The following is a 21,209-nucleotide window of genomic DNA, read 5'->3' as shown; positions in this document are numbered from 1 at the left end:
AAAGTGAGCAAGGGACTCACGTCTGAGCATACCCTGCCACACTTATGGCGGCCAAAGCGGTACAAAAGGGGGGGGGGTGATGGACGGAGCATTGAGAATACACCGAGGCTCCCAGTCAGAGTCTGAGTGCTGAAACATGACTCTCAGGCCAATCACAATGCTGCGAAGGTATCGTTGTGATTGGCTGACTGGAAGCTTGGTTGTGCTTTCTGTTGAGGGCAAGCGAGGGAGGACTACGGAATAGAGACCCGGAAAGGAAGCGGCTAGAAGGTACGTTTTTATTTTATTTTTAAATTTCTGGTTCCCCTTGCGTCCTCCTCTCCCTCCCGCCCCTACCTAAGGTCAGTGCTGGCTGCCGCTGATAATAAAAAAATAAACCAAAGAGGTCTTATAAGTATACACGCACCAAGCTATTTAGAAGGGTAAAGATATCACAGTGCAGTAGGGCACTCATATGTAGAGCAAGCTAGGCAAGAAAAACTTGCCACTGTATGACTGGTATCCTCATTATGTTGATCCACAAATAACTTTTATCTCCTTTTTTATTCTGTTCTTAATTAGTTGATAGAATTCCTCAGCAAGAGGTGGAAAGAAACATATCAGCCCTATATTTAGTTGAACATCTAGGATTTCCATTTCCATGTCTTCAATCTCTCGCCTGTCTGCAGATATCATGCAGATAAATTCTTCTCAAGAGACAACCATTTTCAGAGTGGACTTTTTTTGTGGAAAAGCTGTTCTTGCAAAGTTTGTGAAGGCAATCAGGCCTTATATGTGACATGGCTCGGTGTGAGAGCAACTTAAGGCAAGGCTCGGAGATCACCTAGGCTCCTGTGTGCTGGGTTAGTCAGAGGCAGCGTACACGTCTTTGCTGAAGTTCAATCCAGTGGAGTGGAAGCTACCTTTCCAGTGCTGTAACTTGCACCCCTGTATTTTCGTGGAGAAGCAGTTTCACAGTGCTTAGAATTCTTTGGATGTGCTATAATCCCAAATTCACCAAAAACCTCCATAAACACAAGGAAATAAAACAAATTCAGAGACTGCTTTGTGCTTAAAACATGGCTTCAAGATTTACAGTCTCAGAAGTTTTTTAAATGACCTACTTTTTGTTTAATATCTTCCTGGCTCCATTTTCTACTGCATGTACCCATATTGGGATTCCTACAAATTTCATTAGTTGTTCCGCCTTCCTTTCTCAGAAACAAAAAGTTATCAATTAGTTGGATTTCATCACTCACTATTGATCCCATATTTCTGTAGTGAAATGTATTTTCCCACTGATTTTTTGGCATAGAAATATGTAAAAGGTGTAATGGCTTCCGACAATTTGATTATTTTTTTTTAAATACAACTGAAGACCTGTTTGCATGCGCATCCTTCTAGCTACCATGAAAGCAAGTAAAAATAGTGATGGGCTGTCAGAGGTAAGGCCCGAGACAAGAGTGGGAATTAAAACTCATGAAGTTCTAATGCTAGACCGTATAGAACCATACACTGTAAGACCAGAATGTGGCTATTAGTATCACCACTACTTTTTCCACCTATGTCATCCTGAATAAACTTGGGAGTATATAGCAGGCAGGAATTCCAGGGAAAAATAAGGTCGTACACAACCCAGACAATTAGTCCCGGTATCTTCAAACAGAAGTATGGGAGAAGAGTAACAATCCTAAATGAATATAGGCCCAGACGTGACGGGAAAACCCTTGGGATCACGCCTGAAAAACCCTACTATGTAGACTGAAGAAGGAGGAACGAAAGACCTGTATGAGTTAGGCTGCCAGCAGATGGCGCCAAAGACAAGCGGTTCGTTTCTCTTCAGGAGGCACATGGCATGTGCCACGTCAGCTAACATGAGCGACTCTGTGACCTTTGTCATCTACTTGTTGCTCTGCTTATAAACTGCTGTGCTCCGGAAAGAAAGAGTGAATGAATGGAAAGCTCGAGGCTGCCCGTTGGAAGACTGGCGAGCCTCAAGATACAGCCAGGGCGACTGCCACAGAAACTTAGAATTCCAATGACCTGGTCTATAAGCAATGGAAGAAAGACTGCTCCAATGGTAAAATATAAATGACTGAAAGCACACAAAGGAAGATATTAGATTGCTCTTTGTAAGAAATTATAAGGAACCCCCCATAATACAGAATTGAATGAGAGAAGTGGTCACCCCAACTATTTATTAAGTAAACTTCCTAAATAAACCTCGTGAATGCCCTTGAACATGGTTGTATCCGTATAAATCGTATTATTTAGTGCAGCCACCTTGAAATGAGGCCTGAAGATCGAGTTGGAATTAGAATAGAAAAACGAAAGAGATAATTATTATGAATGTGTGATTGAGGTTTAAAATATAAAGTTCTGATGCCTGGTATTGAAAACTGATGAGCCAATTACATTCTGAACCTAGTGCTGAAGATGACCAGTAAATATATAAAATATAGCATAGCAATTAGCATATCTGCGAGGCGATGTAATGTATTAGCCCATGCCTCGAATCCCATTGGTGGGATAGTCAGATTGACAGACAGAAAAGCACATATACTAGGGTAGCTAAAAAAATATTGAGAAAGTAATCTTTTGAGTCATACCTTTTAAGTGAATCAACAAAAATACGTTTTTATCGCGCTACTTTATTTAAATAAGAGTAGCTTTGAACGCTTATAAAGTAGTGTACCAGCCTAACGATAGTAGTGAATGGGAGAGTGCAGGATTGCATCAGGCAGCGGCTGGGGAGGAGTGTGCACCAATGCATGTGATACACAGAGAGTCCAATGGAGATTGGAGGATATAAACAGCCATCTGCGGCAGCTTCACTGAGAAGGACATTGAAGTTGGATAACGTACTCACACTACTGACCTAGGGTCTACTCAGAACCACTCACTTGCTCTTGAACAGCTTCCCCCTCCCACACAGTCTGCTCTTTCCCCTTTCTGGTTTATAATTCTTTCCTATGTGTGCTTGTGTGATGTAAGCAATACTTTAGCAAGTTTTGTCTTGTATTCCACTACAAACATCCTACAATGTGAGAACCCTTTGTCATGCATAACCCTTGTTTTATCTACTCCCACCTAAGTTTTCATATCATGGTAGACCCCACATTTAAGTCTGTTTTATCTGTATACTCTAATGTATCATTATATGCACGTGAAAAGGATTCTGTGTACCATTTATGTGGAACGGGTTACCATTTGCCTGCAATGTTTGTATTACGGCAAACCTTATACTTGTATCGCATGTCATATGTCTATATGCTTATGAACTCAATAAAATACGTTGAACACTATAAAGGTATTTTTGAAGTGTGAATGGCCTAAAGATGCAGGCGTTTAGTGATTTCCAGGGCACACCGATTTCAAGAACTGCGCATAGATATAAACGACAGACTAGAGTTCTTTTACAGTCTTTGTTCAATCGAGCGGCTACATTAAATTCTCCACACCCCCCAAAAAAAGATGAGCGATACATGCTAAATAGGAATAGGGTTAAAATGGGATTGCTTTTTACAGTTAAAGATCGGTTAGTGGTTATATAAGACTCTTTTTGAAGAGTGAATCAAATACGAAGAAAGAGGAGTTGCTTTCCCAGGAAATAAACGCAAATTAATTCATTTTGTTATGAAAGCAACAATGTAAGGATAGACTTCCCTCCGGGAGAGCGGATAAATATTTAATGGAGTAAAAAACTTATAAGAACCAGAAAGGACTAAGTGCGTTATTATTATTCTCATGCTAGGACCTGACTATGAGGTACAGACGAGGACTCTGATGAGTGAATTTCACAACTCTTAGGCAGGGTGGCTGGAAATATGGGATTCTGTGGCCATGGCATCTTCCTCATAAATATGGATTTACTGCACTTGCTACATAATTCACCATCTGCTGTATAATTCGCAGATTTCAGCCAAGAAAAATCAGTTTCGAGCCCAAACAAATCAGAAGTCACTAAACAAGTGGTGCAGTGCAGTGACAGAGCCTTTTCAGTGGTTATCTGGTCACATTATGTTTGCTAATTGCTGTATTAAGTTGGCAGGCCGGTCCTAATGAGGTGGAATATTTGCTTATAGTGTTAAAGTGTGTTAAAATACGAAAATACTCTAATACTACTGCCTCAGAATGGGCTGCATAACGCTGCATAATTTGCTTTTTTGTCACATACTTAAGTCAAACCTGCATAACAATTAAGCCATCAATTGATGCATAATTCAAATAGCCCTGCTCATTCAATAACATAGTAAATGCAACTAACAGGAGCATGTTTACAACTACCCCAAAATAATTTATGAAACTAAGAAATGTATCTGATAAAAAAACAAATTTAATAAATGTTGCAACACTGTTCAGACTTGAATATAGATTGTTGATTTGTATGAAAGGACTGGGAATAATGTCAGTCTAGCACAAAATTCTGAAGAAACTACATGCAGAAAAGTGGGAGCTTTAAATGCAGTGGCGGTTTCCTCCAGTAAGGTGGTATATCGTCGCTCCACTTGCCTACGGCAATCGAGCTCAGACTTGTGGCTTCCTCTGAGGAAACCATTGTTGTTATTGATTATTGAATATAGGGTTGCCCCTTATGTATTGCTAAATAATCATTTCAAGAGAAGGCAGAAGAAATAATGTTGTGCTGTCTCTGATAAGACCCACTAAAAACCCATACCGTCTCATATGCCTAATACTACCGCCAGCAGTGAGCATCCCTATATCTTCTGCTCAGCGGGTGTTCCTTCATCTCCTATACATCATCGAGAAGGATCCTGGGCCATGCATGAATGGGTTCACCTGACTACAGGACTGGTGCCACTGCCCATCAATCATGCAATGCAGAAACGTAACATACGCGCCTCTTCCCCATTCACCTTCTATTGAATTTTCAAGCAGAACAGCAACTGTATCAAAGAGTGAAGACATTGGCAGACAAGGACCACTCCTAAGGAAAGGAGGATAAGCTCAGGAGCTGACGTCCCAGATACTCAACCTTAAATTTATCCCCAACAGCTGAAGACCCTTTGATCTTTTTAGACAATTTCTAGGACAACTGGATGCGTCCCATACCTGGGCACAATAATAGTCACAACTGTACAAACTACAATAAAAAATACCAACCACCAGGAACTCCTTAGACTAGTGTGAAGTGTCATGGACGGTACAGGGACCCTTCTGGATGGGCTGCATTGCCACACTCAAAATGACAGCACTCCAACAGGTTTTATTTATGTTCCAAGCTCTTCCCTTACAGTCTCCACCTAAAACCGCACAAGCACTCCAACGGGATGCCAATATCTTTGTATGGGCAGACATAAACCCTCACATGTCACTTGCACTGATCAACCAGCATCTGCATACCCAACGTAGCACAATACTATAGGGCCATGCACCTGGAATGGTCTGATGAACCAACAGAGAAAAACTGGTGCTTTATTGACCAAGAAATCTTTGCCGTCCACACTTGGAAAGCCCCTGGGGCTGCTCAAGAGACATAGGCAATGGGGGGTTTTCTCCTCACAGGTGACTACATCGACAATGCATGTGTGGGACCCATGGCAATGAAATGTGACCTCGTCACATTCCCTTCCTCTCTCATGATGACCATTGATAATGCAGAATTTATGCCTGTAATCAAAGGGAACCAATTTCCGGCCTGGTGAAAAGCAGGGTACAAACACATTAGAGATTTAGTAGATGAAAAGGGAGGGAATACTTTTGAACAACTTACAGAAGACTAGGCTGTCGTGGAGACAGAGCACCTCCACTAGACACAAATTAGACATTGGGTATCCAGCAAGACACTAAAGGAGGAAACAAGTAGACCTCTGATGCCATATGAGAGATGGCTGCCGCTTAAGACGAGCAACACTTCCTCTCTCAGCTCTATTCCCTCATGCAGATTACCTACCCAGAGGCTAAAACCTCAGGTAAAAAAACGTGGGAAGAGAATCTTGATCATGGACTAACTAACAAAGATTGGGAAGCCATATTCCATATAGCTCACATGACAGGGAGCTCTGCAGCATGCAGGGAAACGATGACAAAGATAGTATCTTATTGGCATTACACTCTGGCCAGAATACACAAATGTTCCCCCAGAAAGTCATATCACTGTAGATGGAACTGTGGGATTGCAGGCTCGGCCATGCACTTACTCTTGCATTGTCCACAATTGGCATGATAGTGGCAGGAAATACTTGATGATTGAAAGTAAATTACAGGACTACACATTCCGTGTATCTCAATCTACACCATAAAAGGTCTTCCCAGTAGACTATCCTACACGGTACACTACTTTGGGGGGGGGGATACTGATGGCCCTAACATTATGTGCCACACATTAAACAATCCTCGTGAAATGGGGGACAGACAAATTCCAGAAGATAGCCAAAGGCTTCACAGTGGGGGGGGACCTGTTACGAATGAAAAAGCTGACAATGTCAACGACTCACACTGAGGAGGAGCACATGGAGGTTTGAGCCCTTTTGATAATGTTTCACTCCACTGAATTCTGAGTGAGTATCTATGCTAGACCTTTAAAAGTTCTGCCTATTTTACATCCTTCCCCAGTGAATACCTAACAGCAAGAACCAACGAATATGTAGAATGAGGATTATGGCATTAGATTAGACAAACTAAGTGCCAGCAAGGTGACAACTGGCAACACGGAGACTAGACTATTGACAAACTATGCATACTCCTGATTCGGTATTTTAAGAGCTTTATAGGGGACAGGATAGGAATTAGGTTTGGGGGAGGATTTAGCTGACATTCAGTTGGACAAACCATCGTCCGCTTTGTAGGCTACATAGCTTTGCTCGCAGATTTACTTTTATGTTTGAGAAAATTCAATAAAGAAAATTGATCCATAAATATCGTCCTAATGTTCTGGCTGACATAGGTCCCATTTCTCGCTTCGATAGAATCTGGGAAATCTGCAATAAATAAATGGCCACCTAAGCAGTCAGCCAGGCAGCTTCCTTCCTCTTAAGGGGCTACAACTGTCCTTTTAATAAAACCAAACACAAACAATGTAACATTTTATAATTGTAATCATGCAAGAGATCCACGGGTGAAGAACAGATTGATCGATAGTTACATATGACACATGAAGTACATTTACAACATAGCTCATTGAAAGTACTTCTTGTTAAATGTGCGGACATCATTTAGATTTGTAATCACTCTAGCAAAAGGATTTGAAGTGACCAAAAGCATTTTCAAAACTTTATGTGACTATGTTTTGCGTTTTGTGTCTGCAGACCTCTGCTCAACTAGATGGTGGTCTGAGATCATGAGTCTGAGGCCAGGGCTGCTCACGGTCGGGTGTCCTCCTGCTCCTATGCAAGATCTAATTCAGGAGTGTCAAACATATGTCCACTAGGGGTGGTTCTAGGCCACATTTCCTGCATTCACACTGCCCAGGGTAAATGGATTCTTTTTACATCCATGTTATCAATGTAAGTGTATCTTAAGTAGATGTCTTGAAAACCAGGTATGGATCCGAACATTCTCGGTCAACAAATTAATCAATCTGACTTCTTACGGAGAATATTGATTCTTAAAGTCCATTTGTTCATTTATCGTGTCACAAACTCGCCACTCATGAAGAAGGTAGACAAAGGATGCAGACACATGCACACTTTTGTATATTTTTTTATCACTTGTGTTTTGAGTATTGCAGAGTGAAGTCTCACTACATTTAAGCAGGGGTCAAACATTAAAAAGCCAGTGAAACACGATGCTTCATATAGCTATGTTAAATAATTTGAAATGATTTTTGTAAACGTATTTGAAATGATCTACAACTCTTGCTTCTCCATAGAACTGTCTGCCTTTAACTAAAGCTCTCCAGATACCAAAAGACTGTGTCTCAGATGATTTTGTCGTTAGAAGCCAACAGATATTCCTACTCAAAAACATACAGTATTATTTTGTTCGCTGTTATTAATGCTTACTTGTGAATGTGATGTTAAAGCCTCGCTTTTCCGTTGAGTGGTCAGTTTGAAATTCTAGCCGGGTGACATGGCCGCTGCTGGTCAATGATGGTGGGACTTGGTTCCCTGAGAAAGTGCCCATCACGGGTGACTCTGCCGTTCCTCCATCCTTTACTGCCAGGAAATCAAATTGGGGCTCAACGTCAAAGTCATTGAAGGCCAGATGGATGCGGCTCTCTTGCTTGGCGATGATCAGCCAGACACAATGCAACTGGTTCCCATACTCCTCGGGGTAGTTTGGAGACAGGACTGTTCCAGAGGGTGTGGTGAAGTTGAAAAAACAAGAAACTGGAAAGAGAAGAGAGACAAACTGGTCATAAATCTGCTAGCATTGCGTTAAGCATGCCTTCTGAGTAAAAAGGAAGGATGGGAAAATGCAATGATTTGGGGCACATGGAGTTTGATCAGTAAAGTAAATATTGTCAACCAACAAAACAGGTGAGTGAACCATGTAATTATCTGGCCTAACTTTGCAAAACTGTAACAACGAAATTCAACATAATAGAATCAATAACCATGGAGAACATGAAGGAATTGCTTTGTAATTTGGGTGTTTGCTTTTTGCACGGTTGCATAAATCAATTCTTGTTTCCCACAGACTGTGCAATTGAACTGACGGCAACCCTAAGCAAATATTTATTTCTTATGAAAAGAACTGGCAGATTTAGTGTGCCACATGAAAAACGACTTACTTTGTTTGATATTCGTGACAAAAATGTGCATACTATGCAATAATAATCGAATAAAACCTAGCATCCCATAAATCTGTATAAAAACATTACTCCTTCCGTCCACTCACCAACCCAGCAAACCACCAGTCTTTCCAATCAAGCATTCATACATCCATTCATCTATAAAGGGATAAGTATAGCTGCTTGGCTGTATTGATATCCGGTCATACATCCTTCTGTCGCCAGAGTGTTATATCCAGTCTCCTATCAAATTGGTGCTCAGCAAAGTATTCATCCATTTATATATCAATCAACTAACCCCACCACACAACTATGTATTCAGCCAGTTGTGCATTAACTGGTAGTAACAAATTAACCAATGATTCAATTCAGGCAGCCTGTCTCCTGGCTATCAATCTGCCAATCAAAAAAGGCTTTCTCTGACTCTAACTATGCCGCCTCAGCAGTTGATCCAGCCATTATATAATTTGACAGACCTAACTCACCCATTCACAACAAATTCACCCTCCAATCATACCAAACCATCACATATCAATCAATTTTCCTGTGCTTCAAATGCCAAAACCCACCGCGTAACCACACAAACACACACAAATCCTATTGTAGCATTATATAAATCCAAACACACTCAAGTCTGCCTATTATATCATCATTCTTCATTAACCCAACTACCAGCCACACATTGGATAATCATCTAGGTGGGTATTTAAGCTAAATATACCCCTCCAAGTCCCAAATTTGAATTTGCCAATCCACAACGTTTGAGTACGGACATCAAAGCCAAGCTCTCTACATATACCATTCATTTGCTCTACTCACTGACTTATCCAATTCACAGCACACACAGATATCCAGTAAGCACAGCCTTTCATCACAGCATCACCCCTTTTCAGCCACCACTACACTTCTGAGCTGGCAAATAGGTATTCATAAATGATTTAATCTACCCCAGGCTCAATACCCTATTAGTACCCTTAACAACATCAATGTATTCACTGTCCAATAGAAACACTGTCCATTGCAGTATTTATTCATATGCAAACCAATCCACCCAGCTTACTTTAAGGTGTGCTACCAGGATATTATGCACTAAATATCGTCTGGCAAAAAATATCATGCTTTTAATGTTGTTTACAAAAATATGGAGTTAATGACAGAAATTCTAAACCCGGTAGAACACTAAATTTGTATCTGATCAATAGGCCAACATATTTACGTCAGCTGATATATTTGTCAACAATGTTCTCACATACAAACCTGCTGAACGCCCATCAATTCCCCAACCAGCCAAACATATTATGCAGCCCTTTCATCTATGCACACTCAAAGCCTGCTCTCACTGCGCTTTAAAAGCGGCTGGAGAACTAATTAGTCCTTCCTCTTGCATGCTAAAACACACACTCGAGCCGACGAATCAGAGGCAGAGTTCACAGGACACAGGGTTCAATATTCTAAGTGCACCAAGCAATGAGAATATCACATTGATCTGCCTCGCTTACTTTTTTGTATTTAAAAGATATATACCGAAGAAAGGCTGCCGCCTGGTCGCATGGGTGCAGAATGACAATTCCTCTGTAGTCCTAGCTGCATTGCTCTTTTGACTAGAGTTAGTTTTGTTGGTTTTTCTTGTTGGTTTTGCAGCGCAATAGACCATCTAACGGGCTGACTGCCGCTCGGCGCCTAGTCTCTCTTCATATATCCTGCTGACAAACACCTACTTTGTTGCATCTACTACATCACCAGAAACATCATTATTCTGTTTGTTCCTTTCCAGCTTGTTGCGCAGTAATGTTTTTCAAAGATCTCTACCCGCAATTCGAGTGGACTGATTGTCAGTTTGATTTGCTCAGTTAAAAGCCTGAATAATATCTGAAGACTTGAGGGTCTCTCTTTCTCGGCAGTGTTGAGCGAGGAGTGACAATCATCAGCACCGTTTTTCCATAGCATTGTGACGTGGCCAGCAGACAATCGATGTCAAGTGCTGCTTAAAGAGGCAGAGTGCACACCATTGATTCTGGAGGCCTGGACCTAAGCCACATATTTCCACAATATCCACATACGATACATTTCCATAGAATACAATATAAATGGAAGCTAACATGCACATCACAGGTAGTGAGAAATGTGCTCCTTCCTAACTCCTAGAGAGCATTTCAGCAAGGGCCGGCGATAATTATTAGCGCAAGGATAATTATCGCCGGCGAACGCTGAATTTTATCGCTGAGATAGCGTGCTATCAGCAACGCTTATCTCAACAGGGATAAAATTCCAGGCGCAAGCTGCCAAATGTGAGATTATTGCTGAAAATCCAGCAATAATCGCACAACGTTTGGCGATAGCTTGTTGATAGGGCAGGGCAGACTCAGCCATGATATCCACCTTCCATTGGATATCATGGCTAAGTAAGACTGAAAGCAGGCGTAAGGAAAGTAGCCATAACCGCGGTTAGCACTACCTTTCTTATCGCTCTGCAGGTTAGCGTAAGGCAAGATAATAGGAGGAATGTTGGTTAGCGACATTTCTCACTTTATTTTGGGGAGGAACGCCCACTTTGCATCTCATTAGAGATGCAAAGCTGGGAGTTAAGGGAAAGGGTGCTGAGGCATGGATTCATGCGATAGCGTGACCTTGCTAATAGTGCGATACAATTATCGCCGCTTTCCAGCCAAAAACAGCCGCTAAAGCAACGATAATTGTCTCAATGATTTGCCCCCAAGTCCACTAAATCATCCAAAGATCCCATAAAGATTTAATGACCTTCTCACCTCCCAAACTCTCTGAAGCCTTCCTACTGATGACACTGGGTAGTGCACGCAAGGCCACACTATGGGGGAGATTTTCAAACGTTTTGCGCTGGTTTAGTATCACAAAAGTGACACTAACCAGCACAAATTATTTTTTGTTGCTATTTTCTTTCCAGCGCAAAACTTGTTTTGCACTGGAAAGCACCCTTCAAGTAGCGCAAAGCAGCACTAGGCACGGATTTGCGTTACTTTGCGCAGGGGGGGCGTTACATGGGTGGTACATGGGCATTCCCATGCAACAACCCATGCCTTTTGACACAAAACCATATTCACAAAGATTTGTAAACAAGGTTGTTGGACTTGGCCCTTATGGCAGGTTCACCCCTAATCTTTTTGCTTTTAATTTGTGATATGCGTGGATGATTTTCTGGTCTGTGCGCACTTTTTCTCTGTGTCCCAGAGTAAAGTGCGTGCATGTAGTGAGGCTGGCCTGCTCTCCCATAGGGATGCATGGGGAATGTCTGTGTCCCTAGTAATTCCTGATGTGTGGGGAGTGCATGCTCGAATTTGGTATGTGCGTGTTCGTGGGAATGAATGCTTCGCAATGATGTATGTTGCGTGAATGTGGCATGTGTAGAAATGCCATTTCTGGGACTTGGCATATTGCTGGAAAATATGCCTGCACTGTGATTGGCTGGAGCTGGCTGGTGAGCCTGGCTCCAGGAAGGCTGGATGGGTCTGCCCGGTGGTGAGTGTGAGATCAGCATGCTTGATGGCTTGGGAGGAGTGCACTTGGTCCCTGATGGGCCTGGACTTTCCCCGGACAATGCTGGCTCCACCCCCCTGTAGTGCGACTGATGGCCCTAGCCCTGCCAGTGAATAGAGAGGGTGGTTGGGGTAAACAGAGTACTTCAGAACCAGCTGCAACTGGTTTTTCCCCCACCCTGCACCCTTGAGACAAAGGGGTTTTGCTGTATAAGAAGGGGCTGTGTCCCCATGCAATTTGTCCTGTTCTTGGTTCTGCCTAGGATCTTGCCAGAGGGGGCTGTTGCTGCTGCAGGGGCCAAGAGGACCGCCACTAGGCTGTCTCCCTGCTTGGAGACCCAGTGTGCTGGCTCTGGCCCTGCCTTGCCCCTCTGCCTGCCTCCAGACCCTGCTGGAGCTTTGCTGCGCCTGGAGGCGCCCTGACATTGATTTATAGCGCTAGGAGCGCTTTCCTTGTGCCCCAGCGCTTTGCCGATATTTCTAGCGCTAGGCGCGCTTTCTGGAGTCCCTAAGCGCTTGGGAGCGCTGTATTTTGCATTGCCGGTGCCCACCCGGCATTGGGACCCATTTCGCCGATTTTTGGCGTAGCGAGTGCCACCTCGCTTTATCTTTATTTTAAAGGCCGGTGCCACCCGGCATTGCCCCGTTGTGCTTGTTTTATTTCAAGCCGGTGCCCACCCGGCATTGCCCCGTGTTCACCGCTGCAGCCCGGGGACGAGAGGAAGCAGCCTGCCGCGTCATAGCCCGGCCGCGCTGGGATTGGCCCAGGTGGTCGAGCCTCCCGCCGCGTCATCAGGGGAGGAGAGCGGAACCAGGAAGCAGCTTGCAGCGTCTCGCCGAGGCTCCCCGTGAGGAGAGAGGAGCCCCGCGCTGCTGCTGGGAGGCTCCCCGTGAGGAGAGAGGAGCCCCGTCCGCCACGAGACAGCCGGTGAGGCAGAAGGGAGGGGCGCCGGGACACGTTGTCGGTGTCCGCCCCCTCTCCCCCGAGTAGCGCGATCTCGCGCCCCCTGATAGAGTGAAGCCACGAGGGCTTCAAAGCGGCATACCTTGGTTCCCTGAGCGGCCCCGGTTGGCAGCGGGCCGCTCCAACGTGGGCAGTAATTGATTAGTTTGAGAGCCACGAGGCCCTGAGGGGCCATTCTGTTCTTTGAGCCCACGAGGCTCCCAGGGGCATTTTCATCGTTGAAGAGCACAGAAGCTCTACGGTGCCACTCTTGTTTGACGAGCCCAGCGAGGCTCCAGCCCACACAGTGATTGAGAGCCCTGAGAGAGGCTCTGGGGCAATTCCTTATTTTTAGAGCGCTGAGCTCTACATTGTACATTTGCCTGGGTGAGCCCTGAGAGGATCCTTGCCCACTTTGTTCTTGAGCCCTCCTGGCTCCAACGTTTGCCCAGTGCATATTTACAACTGTCCAGCACTTAGTGGACAGTTGCCACGTTTAGGTTTGTGTGCTGTGCTGCCTGCGCAGCTTCCCTGACATTGAGACTCAGGGCATTCCGCCCCTTTCGAGGCCAGTTGGCCTGAGGGACCCTTTTGGAGTGTTGTGCTATGTGCACCCTGCGCATTGTAATGTACTTGATGATGTGATTCTTGCGCATGTGTTCTAACCTGTGCCTTTTCTAAAAGTGACCTGATTAGGTAGTCTTATGGTTATCCCCTTTTTGCTAAATGTGACCTGCATAGAGGATTGTTGAGGTTTATCCACTGTACTAAACGTGACCTGCACAGTGAAATGTTGATTCTGCTTACCTTTTCTAAAAGTGACCTGATTAGGTATTCTTATGGTTATCTCCTTTTGCTAAATGTGACCTGCATAGAGGATTAGTGATGTTTCATGTTATGTTTAGGTTTCCTTCCCTTTGCTAAGAGTGAACTGCTTAGGTGTTGGTATTCCTTCCTTAGGTCCTAGTTACCTGCGTGATTTACCTACCGTGTTTTAGGGTTGCGTAGGAGGTCCTTACTGTTCCAGTGATTACTGGATGTGTGTTGCATTTATGATTTTGGTGCTACTCATTCTATGTTTACGACATAAGTGTATATCTACCAGTATTATTATCTAACAAGTGCCTACCCCTGACAGTGGTCCATGTGGCCCTGTCCTGTACATAATTCCCCTTGTAAATTCTGCCCGTGCCTCTGGCACATTGTACAGTTTGCGTGTGTTATCTAATGTGTTTTGTTTATTATAAATACAAAGGCTATTTTTTATATATCCTTGTGTGGAGTCTTTCTTTGTGGTGGGCCTTGGGTGTTGTTGCTGGGGTGCGTGCGCAAATACTTAACTCATACCGCCTCCAAGTTTAGCCTAGACTGCTCGCGCCACGCTACCTAGAGGGCGAGTGGGGGTTGCCTTGGTGTGTGACTCCCTTGCCCTGACTTTAGAAGTGGTGATCCCTGACTGACCTCGACGCGAGTCTTGGCCGGCCAGGGTCCCGTTTCTAACAAAGGTTTTGCGCCAAAAGGTAATGCCCCTTCAAAGGAGGCGCTGACAGGAGAAATGTTTTAATTTCTTTGTGCTTTTCCGACTTTGCATGCGTGCTGCACTGTTCAGCACGTTCAGCACGTATGCAAAGTAGGAAAAGCTTTGCATTGTGCCTAGCATAGTATTTTGTACAGGAAGGATACCCTTCCTGTACAAAACCTATGCTACACTCATGCACACACCCTGACGCTACGCGCTAAGGTGTGTGCATGGCGTACGGCCACTGAAATCAGCGCTGGTGCAAGGAAAAGGGGAGGAGAGAGCCATATCTCTGAAGATATGGCGCTCTCCTGCTCCCTTCCTGTCACACAATGCAGCGCAGCCGCGCGAGGGCTGTGCTGTATTGCGGGACTTTTTTTGAAAATCATCCAGCACCCTCTGCTCGCTTACGTCACGGCATTCAGCGCCCTTCCTCCCAGTTGTGTGTATCAAGAGGTGTGATGAATGTGGGGAGAAAGCAGCATCAGAGACGATTCATGTTGGATGTATGATGATACAACACGAGTCAGTACATCGCGTGCCGTTACATCGTGGTTGTTACAACGACTGCGATGTTACCACTCTATGCCATTAAAACGTAAGTCCTTACTTCGACTTGCGCTAGATGGCGGGCTAACATTAGTAAAGTGTAATTTACTATTCCAACTCCAGTCCACTTAACAGTAGGGAAGGTGTTCGGACAGCATAGTACACTATTTGTAATGTTAGCACGCCATCTAGTGCAAGTCGATGTAAAGACTTGCATTGTAATGGCATAGCGTGGTTACATCGCGGTCGTTACAAACAACCGCGATGTAACAGCATCGCGGTGTACTGACCCCGATGTTAAGGATGTTTCCCATTTGTGATATAGACTCCCCCGAGATAGACACCTTTCCTATAGATGCCCTGTGATTGAACACACCCATGGCATTTCTGTAAAAAATGTAAATGTTTTTCAAAATCAAAAAATTCTCCTTTTGACATAAAAGAATAATTAAAAAGAGATTGATTCAGACAGAACTAGGAGTCTACAGCACGTGTTGTTTGGTTTTTCAATATGGCTGCATTGATTAGACTATAAATAAAGGAACAGTATTGGCGTTTGTGGTGTTAAATATAGGTCAGTGGCTTGGCCTTAATGTTGGGAGCCTATACTGAGTAGAGGTATTAGTTCAAATATATCCAAGCATGAATCTGGTTAGGAGGACCCTGTCCCAAGTGCCAGTCACAAACTGATGGTAGCCATAGCAAAGATTCTCATTTACATCACTTCACTCTGTCATGAAAGTAACAAATACTTCACAAATGCACTCAACCAAACCAATGATAAGCAGCAAGAGGCACAATGGATGAATGGAAAACTGTCAGCGACACTTCTGTAACAGGCGACCAGCATGGACTCCCCAAAGAGCAGAACGGAAAGGCATGAGGTGTGAGAGTCTGCAGAGTGGAGGACTCCTGGTAGCACAGCGGGGCGGCCCAAGAGACAGGATAGATAACACCATGCGGTAAAACATGTCCAATAATGTAGCCTACTTGAGATACGCAACCAGTGCCTTGAGACATAGTAGGGGTGGTCACGTGGAAGAATTAAAGCCAAAAGTTGAGCAAAGGGGGCCTTGTGCAGTGGTTTAGCTTGGTTTGCTCAAATGTCACAAACATGTATGCATGCAGAGATGTTGTGTCTATTGTGGTTTGTGAAATGACCATGATGAAGATTTACAAGATAAAAAGGAGGCCAAAAGGCAGCAACTGAGCTTGATACAGAGAAAGATGAGGAATTGGTGCATGTGGTACCCAGTTCCACCTACATCTTCCATGCCTATCAGAATGAGTACGCAGAACAGTATATATGCACACTTCCATAGACTCCCCCCACCTCAAGTTGAAAGAGTTCCAAACATAAGCAAAAACAGAGGTTGAATTGCGGAACATCCCTGTCCCTTCTAGTGGAAGCATGTCACCTCTTGCAAGAAAGACTTTCTTGGACTTGGAATACAACTGGCCAATATAGACATGGGAATTAAACAACTAAAGAAGACAAATAAAGAAAAAGAGGATGAGTGTAAACCTTATGAGCAATTGAAACCCTCCAGTCTGGCATGCTCAGCTGGTGTCCACAACTAGATGATGCCGGTGGCTTATGGAGCTTCTCTAAACCACTTGATTGCCAAAATCACCCTATGAATTGAAAGTTGGTCAGCTTGAGCGTTGGACACTCATTGCCAAGGTCCTTATGAAACATAAAGGGCTCGTCTTTAAATCCAGAGCCAACTAAGACTCTGATTGCAAGAGGGACAGAAAATTCTGACCGTAATGAAGATCCCTTAAGGCACTGGGATCGGAATTGTCGTACAGATTTCATCACACCCAATATTTACTGGGTATGATAAACTGTGCACCTACTCATACATTTGAGAACATCAAGCCTGCCAGAATTTTACACGGGTAAAAAAGGCAGGAAATTAGCAGAACATGTTTATTTTTCGGCTACAAATCAACATGCTATGTCCCATTATTATAGGCGGAAACTGTAATAGGTGATAGTTATCGCATCGGATAAATCATGAAATCCGGGTTATCAGTTCTTATCAGGTACAATAATAATGCCCTCAGGGGCCCTGATATTCAGGGCCTTGGGCTTTTTTCTTTTGGATGTTTATGAATTGAGCTGGAATTTAATAATCCTTGCATTTGCATGCTAAAGGTATGATTTTTTGCGGTCAGCTGCACGCATGGATAGGAGTATAATTACTAGTGTACAACATTAAAATACTCACGTATCTGTCTTATATAGGCTGCTACTCAGAGTTCAATTCAGCCATCCACACAGTGGATCTCATATTCAAGCTTCTGACTTTAAACAAGAAATAAAAAGGGTGATGGAGGTCCACCCAACATATTGTATCAAGAAGTGCAAGAAACCAGAATTAAAGAGACAAAAATTCCAATCCCTTTGAATGTTTGCTGTATCTGCAAAGCGTGTTGTGGTAGTTCGGTGTAAACTATTTTGAGGTGTATTGATGAAGACGTGGGGCTACAATTTTGGATCTGGTCACTATTACGTGGAATGTCTCATGTATTTGGTTGCCCTCCCTGTGAGTGTGTATTGCCAATTAGAGATACTTGGGGAACTTCTGCCATCGGATGAACTGCTGGATCAAGCATATGGCATTCCCTGGCAACATTTGAGAGGATATTATATGGCATATCATTTGTTTAGTCATTGCAAAATGGAGGTGTATTCCGGAATAATGATGAGATATTTGGCATGTTCCATTAAAAAATGGTATTCAGGAATAAACATGGACTATTCGGCACAGCGATAGAATACTGTGGCCCACTGCCCTGCTGGACTTTCACCTCAATGTGTCCAAATATGCCTTCAGTCCACTAGAAAATACCAGCATTGTGTCAATATTTAATATTACAGCGCTAGCATGTTCCATCGTTATGACATACATCCATCTTTATGCTACAATATCCAAGCTCTGTGCCATTATATCCCACCATTGTGCCATCAGAATGTTCCATCTCTGTGCCAGAAAATTCTATCAAGGTATGTACAACACCAAAGTGCAACAAAATATCTAGGTGCTGTGTCCACAATATAATCATTGTGCCATGGTATGCCATCACTGTGCCATGATATTTAACTGCTAAGCCAGAATATTACATAAGGACGGCGGAATACTTCATCAATTTGTCAAAATAGCTCACCATTGCACAACAATATCCCATTATCATTTCTAAATATGCCATCAATATGGAAAATTATCACACCGCTCTGCCTGAACTTTTTAAGATTAACTCTCATACAAATTGGCACAGCAACTGCATATTCTAGCACATTGCTGTGACATTCAGATCTAGTGACAGTATATACTGGGGCAGTGATGAAATGCATATTCTGGAACAGTGATGGGCTACTCTGGCACAAGAGGGTTCCTGGCGATGTGACATTCAACAAAACATGTACTCACTTCAGAAGGACGCTTAAACTCACGATTTAGGGAATGTCCCTCATACCGCTATCCCTGTCTAGAACGTTTGTCTATGCCTTTTTCATCACATCTGTAAACTTTCTTTTTGTAAATCTTTTAAAGCACTCTGATACCCTCACGGGTCAAGTTTGTGCTCTATAAAACACTACAAATAAAATAAAATAAAATTGTGTCTTGCTCATGTCTTTGACAGAATCTGAGACAATTCACTGGGTCTATGAACCCTGTGTCCTGGGCAGCGGTTGGCATCCTGTGGCCAAGAAGCTACAGAAACCTCCTAACATAGTCTGGCACAATAACAGGACATTCTGCAGAGTGGTTTCATATTGTAGCATAGCAATGGTATATATGGAGGCACTGATATGGATCAGGCAGACTGGAAAATTACAAGTGGAATAAGGGAGCGGTGAGCGGAATTCATGGAGTTTGACTGTGGAATTCTGCAGAGTTACATAAAAACGTCACAAGTTTCCATAGCGTTCCACCAATGGGCGGAAAGTATGCATGTTGCAATGCTCACATTTTAATTTTGGGCCAGTACAGTGATCAGCGCTAAAGTCAGTGGGAACAGTATCATGTGGTGCGCAAGAGCACATGGCCACTCGAGTTGATTTTGATGTTGTTCGAGTAAAAAATCTACTTGAGCAAAAGCAAAATTTACATGAGAAGCATCCCTCTGACCGTGGCCCCTCGTGACCGCACACAACTGGCCATGTTAGAAAATGGTGATAGGGGGCACAAAGTCTCACTCACGCTCACATTTCTGAAGCCTTGCAGGAACAATTTAACCACGTGGAGATTGGTGGAATTTCGACGGAACTCCACTTTACAACAGTAAAACATAGTCACCAAATTGTGCCAATTCAGTGGGTGGAATGAAACATTCTACCCACACCTATAATGAAGACTCATTACCAAAACTGCAGACACTTGTAAACTGGATTTTTACTTTGCCTAGTTTCTTAACTGTTTGTCAATATTTATTTTATGGTTCTTCGGAGCTCAAACTATCACTTCAACATTCGAACACCTTCCATCTTAGATGATTAGATGACCAGCCTACACCTATAACTATGTCTGATCGTAGAGACACTCTGAAAGGGAATGGTACTGGAATACTGAGCACAAAATGCTGTGCTACCAAAGTTTTGTATCCAGAATATCAACTACATAAAGAAATATTGTGAAGATAAGTATAAATAGGTAAGTCGAGGTTTATTATAAGTAACTCCACATATGGACCTTGACAATACATATATGTTAAATAGAAGTGGATGGGATATAAAGATTCGTAGATCTATATTTACATATATACTTAATTGCACTATATTTTAGTATTCAATATTCTTGTTATGGTATTTGTGTACAAAGCTGTTTTTGTGCTTGTTATCTGGGGATCACAATTTATCATAAACTGGAGCTTATATGGGACAGGGGGCGACACATGGTGTTCTTGGACAAACTCCAGTGACCCCTACTTAACCACTTCCATGCTGGTGACGAACCCCAGCCGTCATGCACTACGGTGCTCGTGTGCTGATGACGGCTGGGGTTCGTCATGGCCCGCCCGTGTTCGGCCGGCGGCCGCACACGGGGAAAATCGCGGCCGCACGGAAGGGGTTAAAGTTGGCCTGAGAGTGCCGGAATTTGAGTTATATTTTTTAGCTGCCCAGCTGCAGTGGATCACACCGTTGCTGGACGGTATGAACCTGGCCGAGCTGGGACCCTTTGCGTCTGTGTCTATGCAAGGAGCACTCTTGGCTCAGCTCTAGTGGTGGGTTCATGGCGTGTAGGGATGGCTAATTGTTGACCACAACATTCCGATCCTGGAAGCCATGTGACTGGTGGATGCTGGGGTGATGTTGTACTTCCCCACCCTCCTACTGGTAGAGCTTCCCTATGGGGACCCTCCACATTTTTCTGGGTGGCACAGCTGAGGGCTTGGACGGAAGTGGGGTTGGTGACAATGGGTGAGTGTTATGAGGCCTCCAAGTGGATGCCATTGGATGTCCTTAATGGGCAAATGGATTGACCCCCGGACAGTTCCTTACATATAAGGCATTAGCTCGGATCTTTATGGCACTCTGGGACACGGGTGGAGGAACCTCAAATGCATACTGTCCTACACTTTTTACTGTCCCTGTGAACAGGTAGACACCTCGTGAAATGGCCTTATAGTGCCCTCAATGGGATGGTAATGAAGCCCTTGGTTGGCCTCAGGTTGAAATGGGATGGAGTATTAGGGAGGGAAATTTTGGATAGTGAATAGGCAAGGATACTGGCTTAACCACAGAGAGTCTACCGGAATACTTGTTTTAAAATCATCCAATTTAATTACATCCACAAGACCTACTTCACACTGAAGAAATTCACTGCAATACACAGGGTGTTGGGGAAGAGCTAGATGTTGTCCCCGCTGTGCACTGGCAGAAGTGGACTTTAGTCACATGACCTGGTCATGTGCTTACACAAGGGAGATTGGGGCCTCTGTGGTGTAGAGGTTGAGCGAGACACTTAGACAAACTATGCTGTGCAACATGGAAGCATGCTTGTTGGG

The 21,209-nt window shown here is 43.7% G+C and overlaps 1 protein-coding gene across 1 annotated transcript in view; it reads right to left on the bottom strand.

The window, feature by feature from the left end:
• The window catches only part of CSMD2 (CUB and Sushi multiple domains 2), a 1,651,801-nt gene that overhangs the window by 427,709 nt on the left and 1,202,883 nt on the right, over positions 1-21,209 (bottom strand). Inside the window, exon 14 of the mRNA XM_086956548.1 lies at positions 7,944-8,270. Within this exon, the coding sequence (XP_086812674.1) occupies positions 7,944-8,270 (327 nt within the window). The remainder of the gene's footprint in view (positions 1-7,943; positions 8,271-21,209) is intronic.

The sequence above is a fragment of the Lissotriton vulgaris genome, chromosome 2_1, assembly GCF_964263255.1.
Source record: "Lissotriton vulgaris chromosome 2_1, aLisVul1.2, whole genome shotgun sequence".
In the NCBI taxonomy this organism is placed as follows: domain Eukaryota; kingdom Metazoa; phylum Chordata; class Amphibia; order Caudata; family Salamandridae; genus Lissotriton; species Lissotriton vulgaris.
The sequence above is the reverse complement of the archived record's forward strand: the minus strand, read 5'-3'. Positions and strand labels throughout refer to the sequence as shown.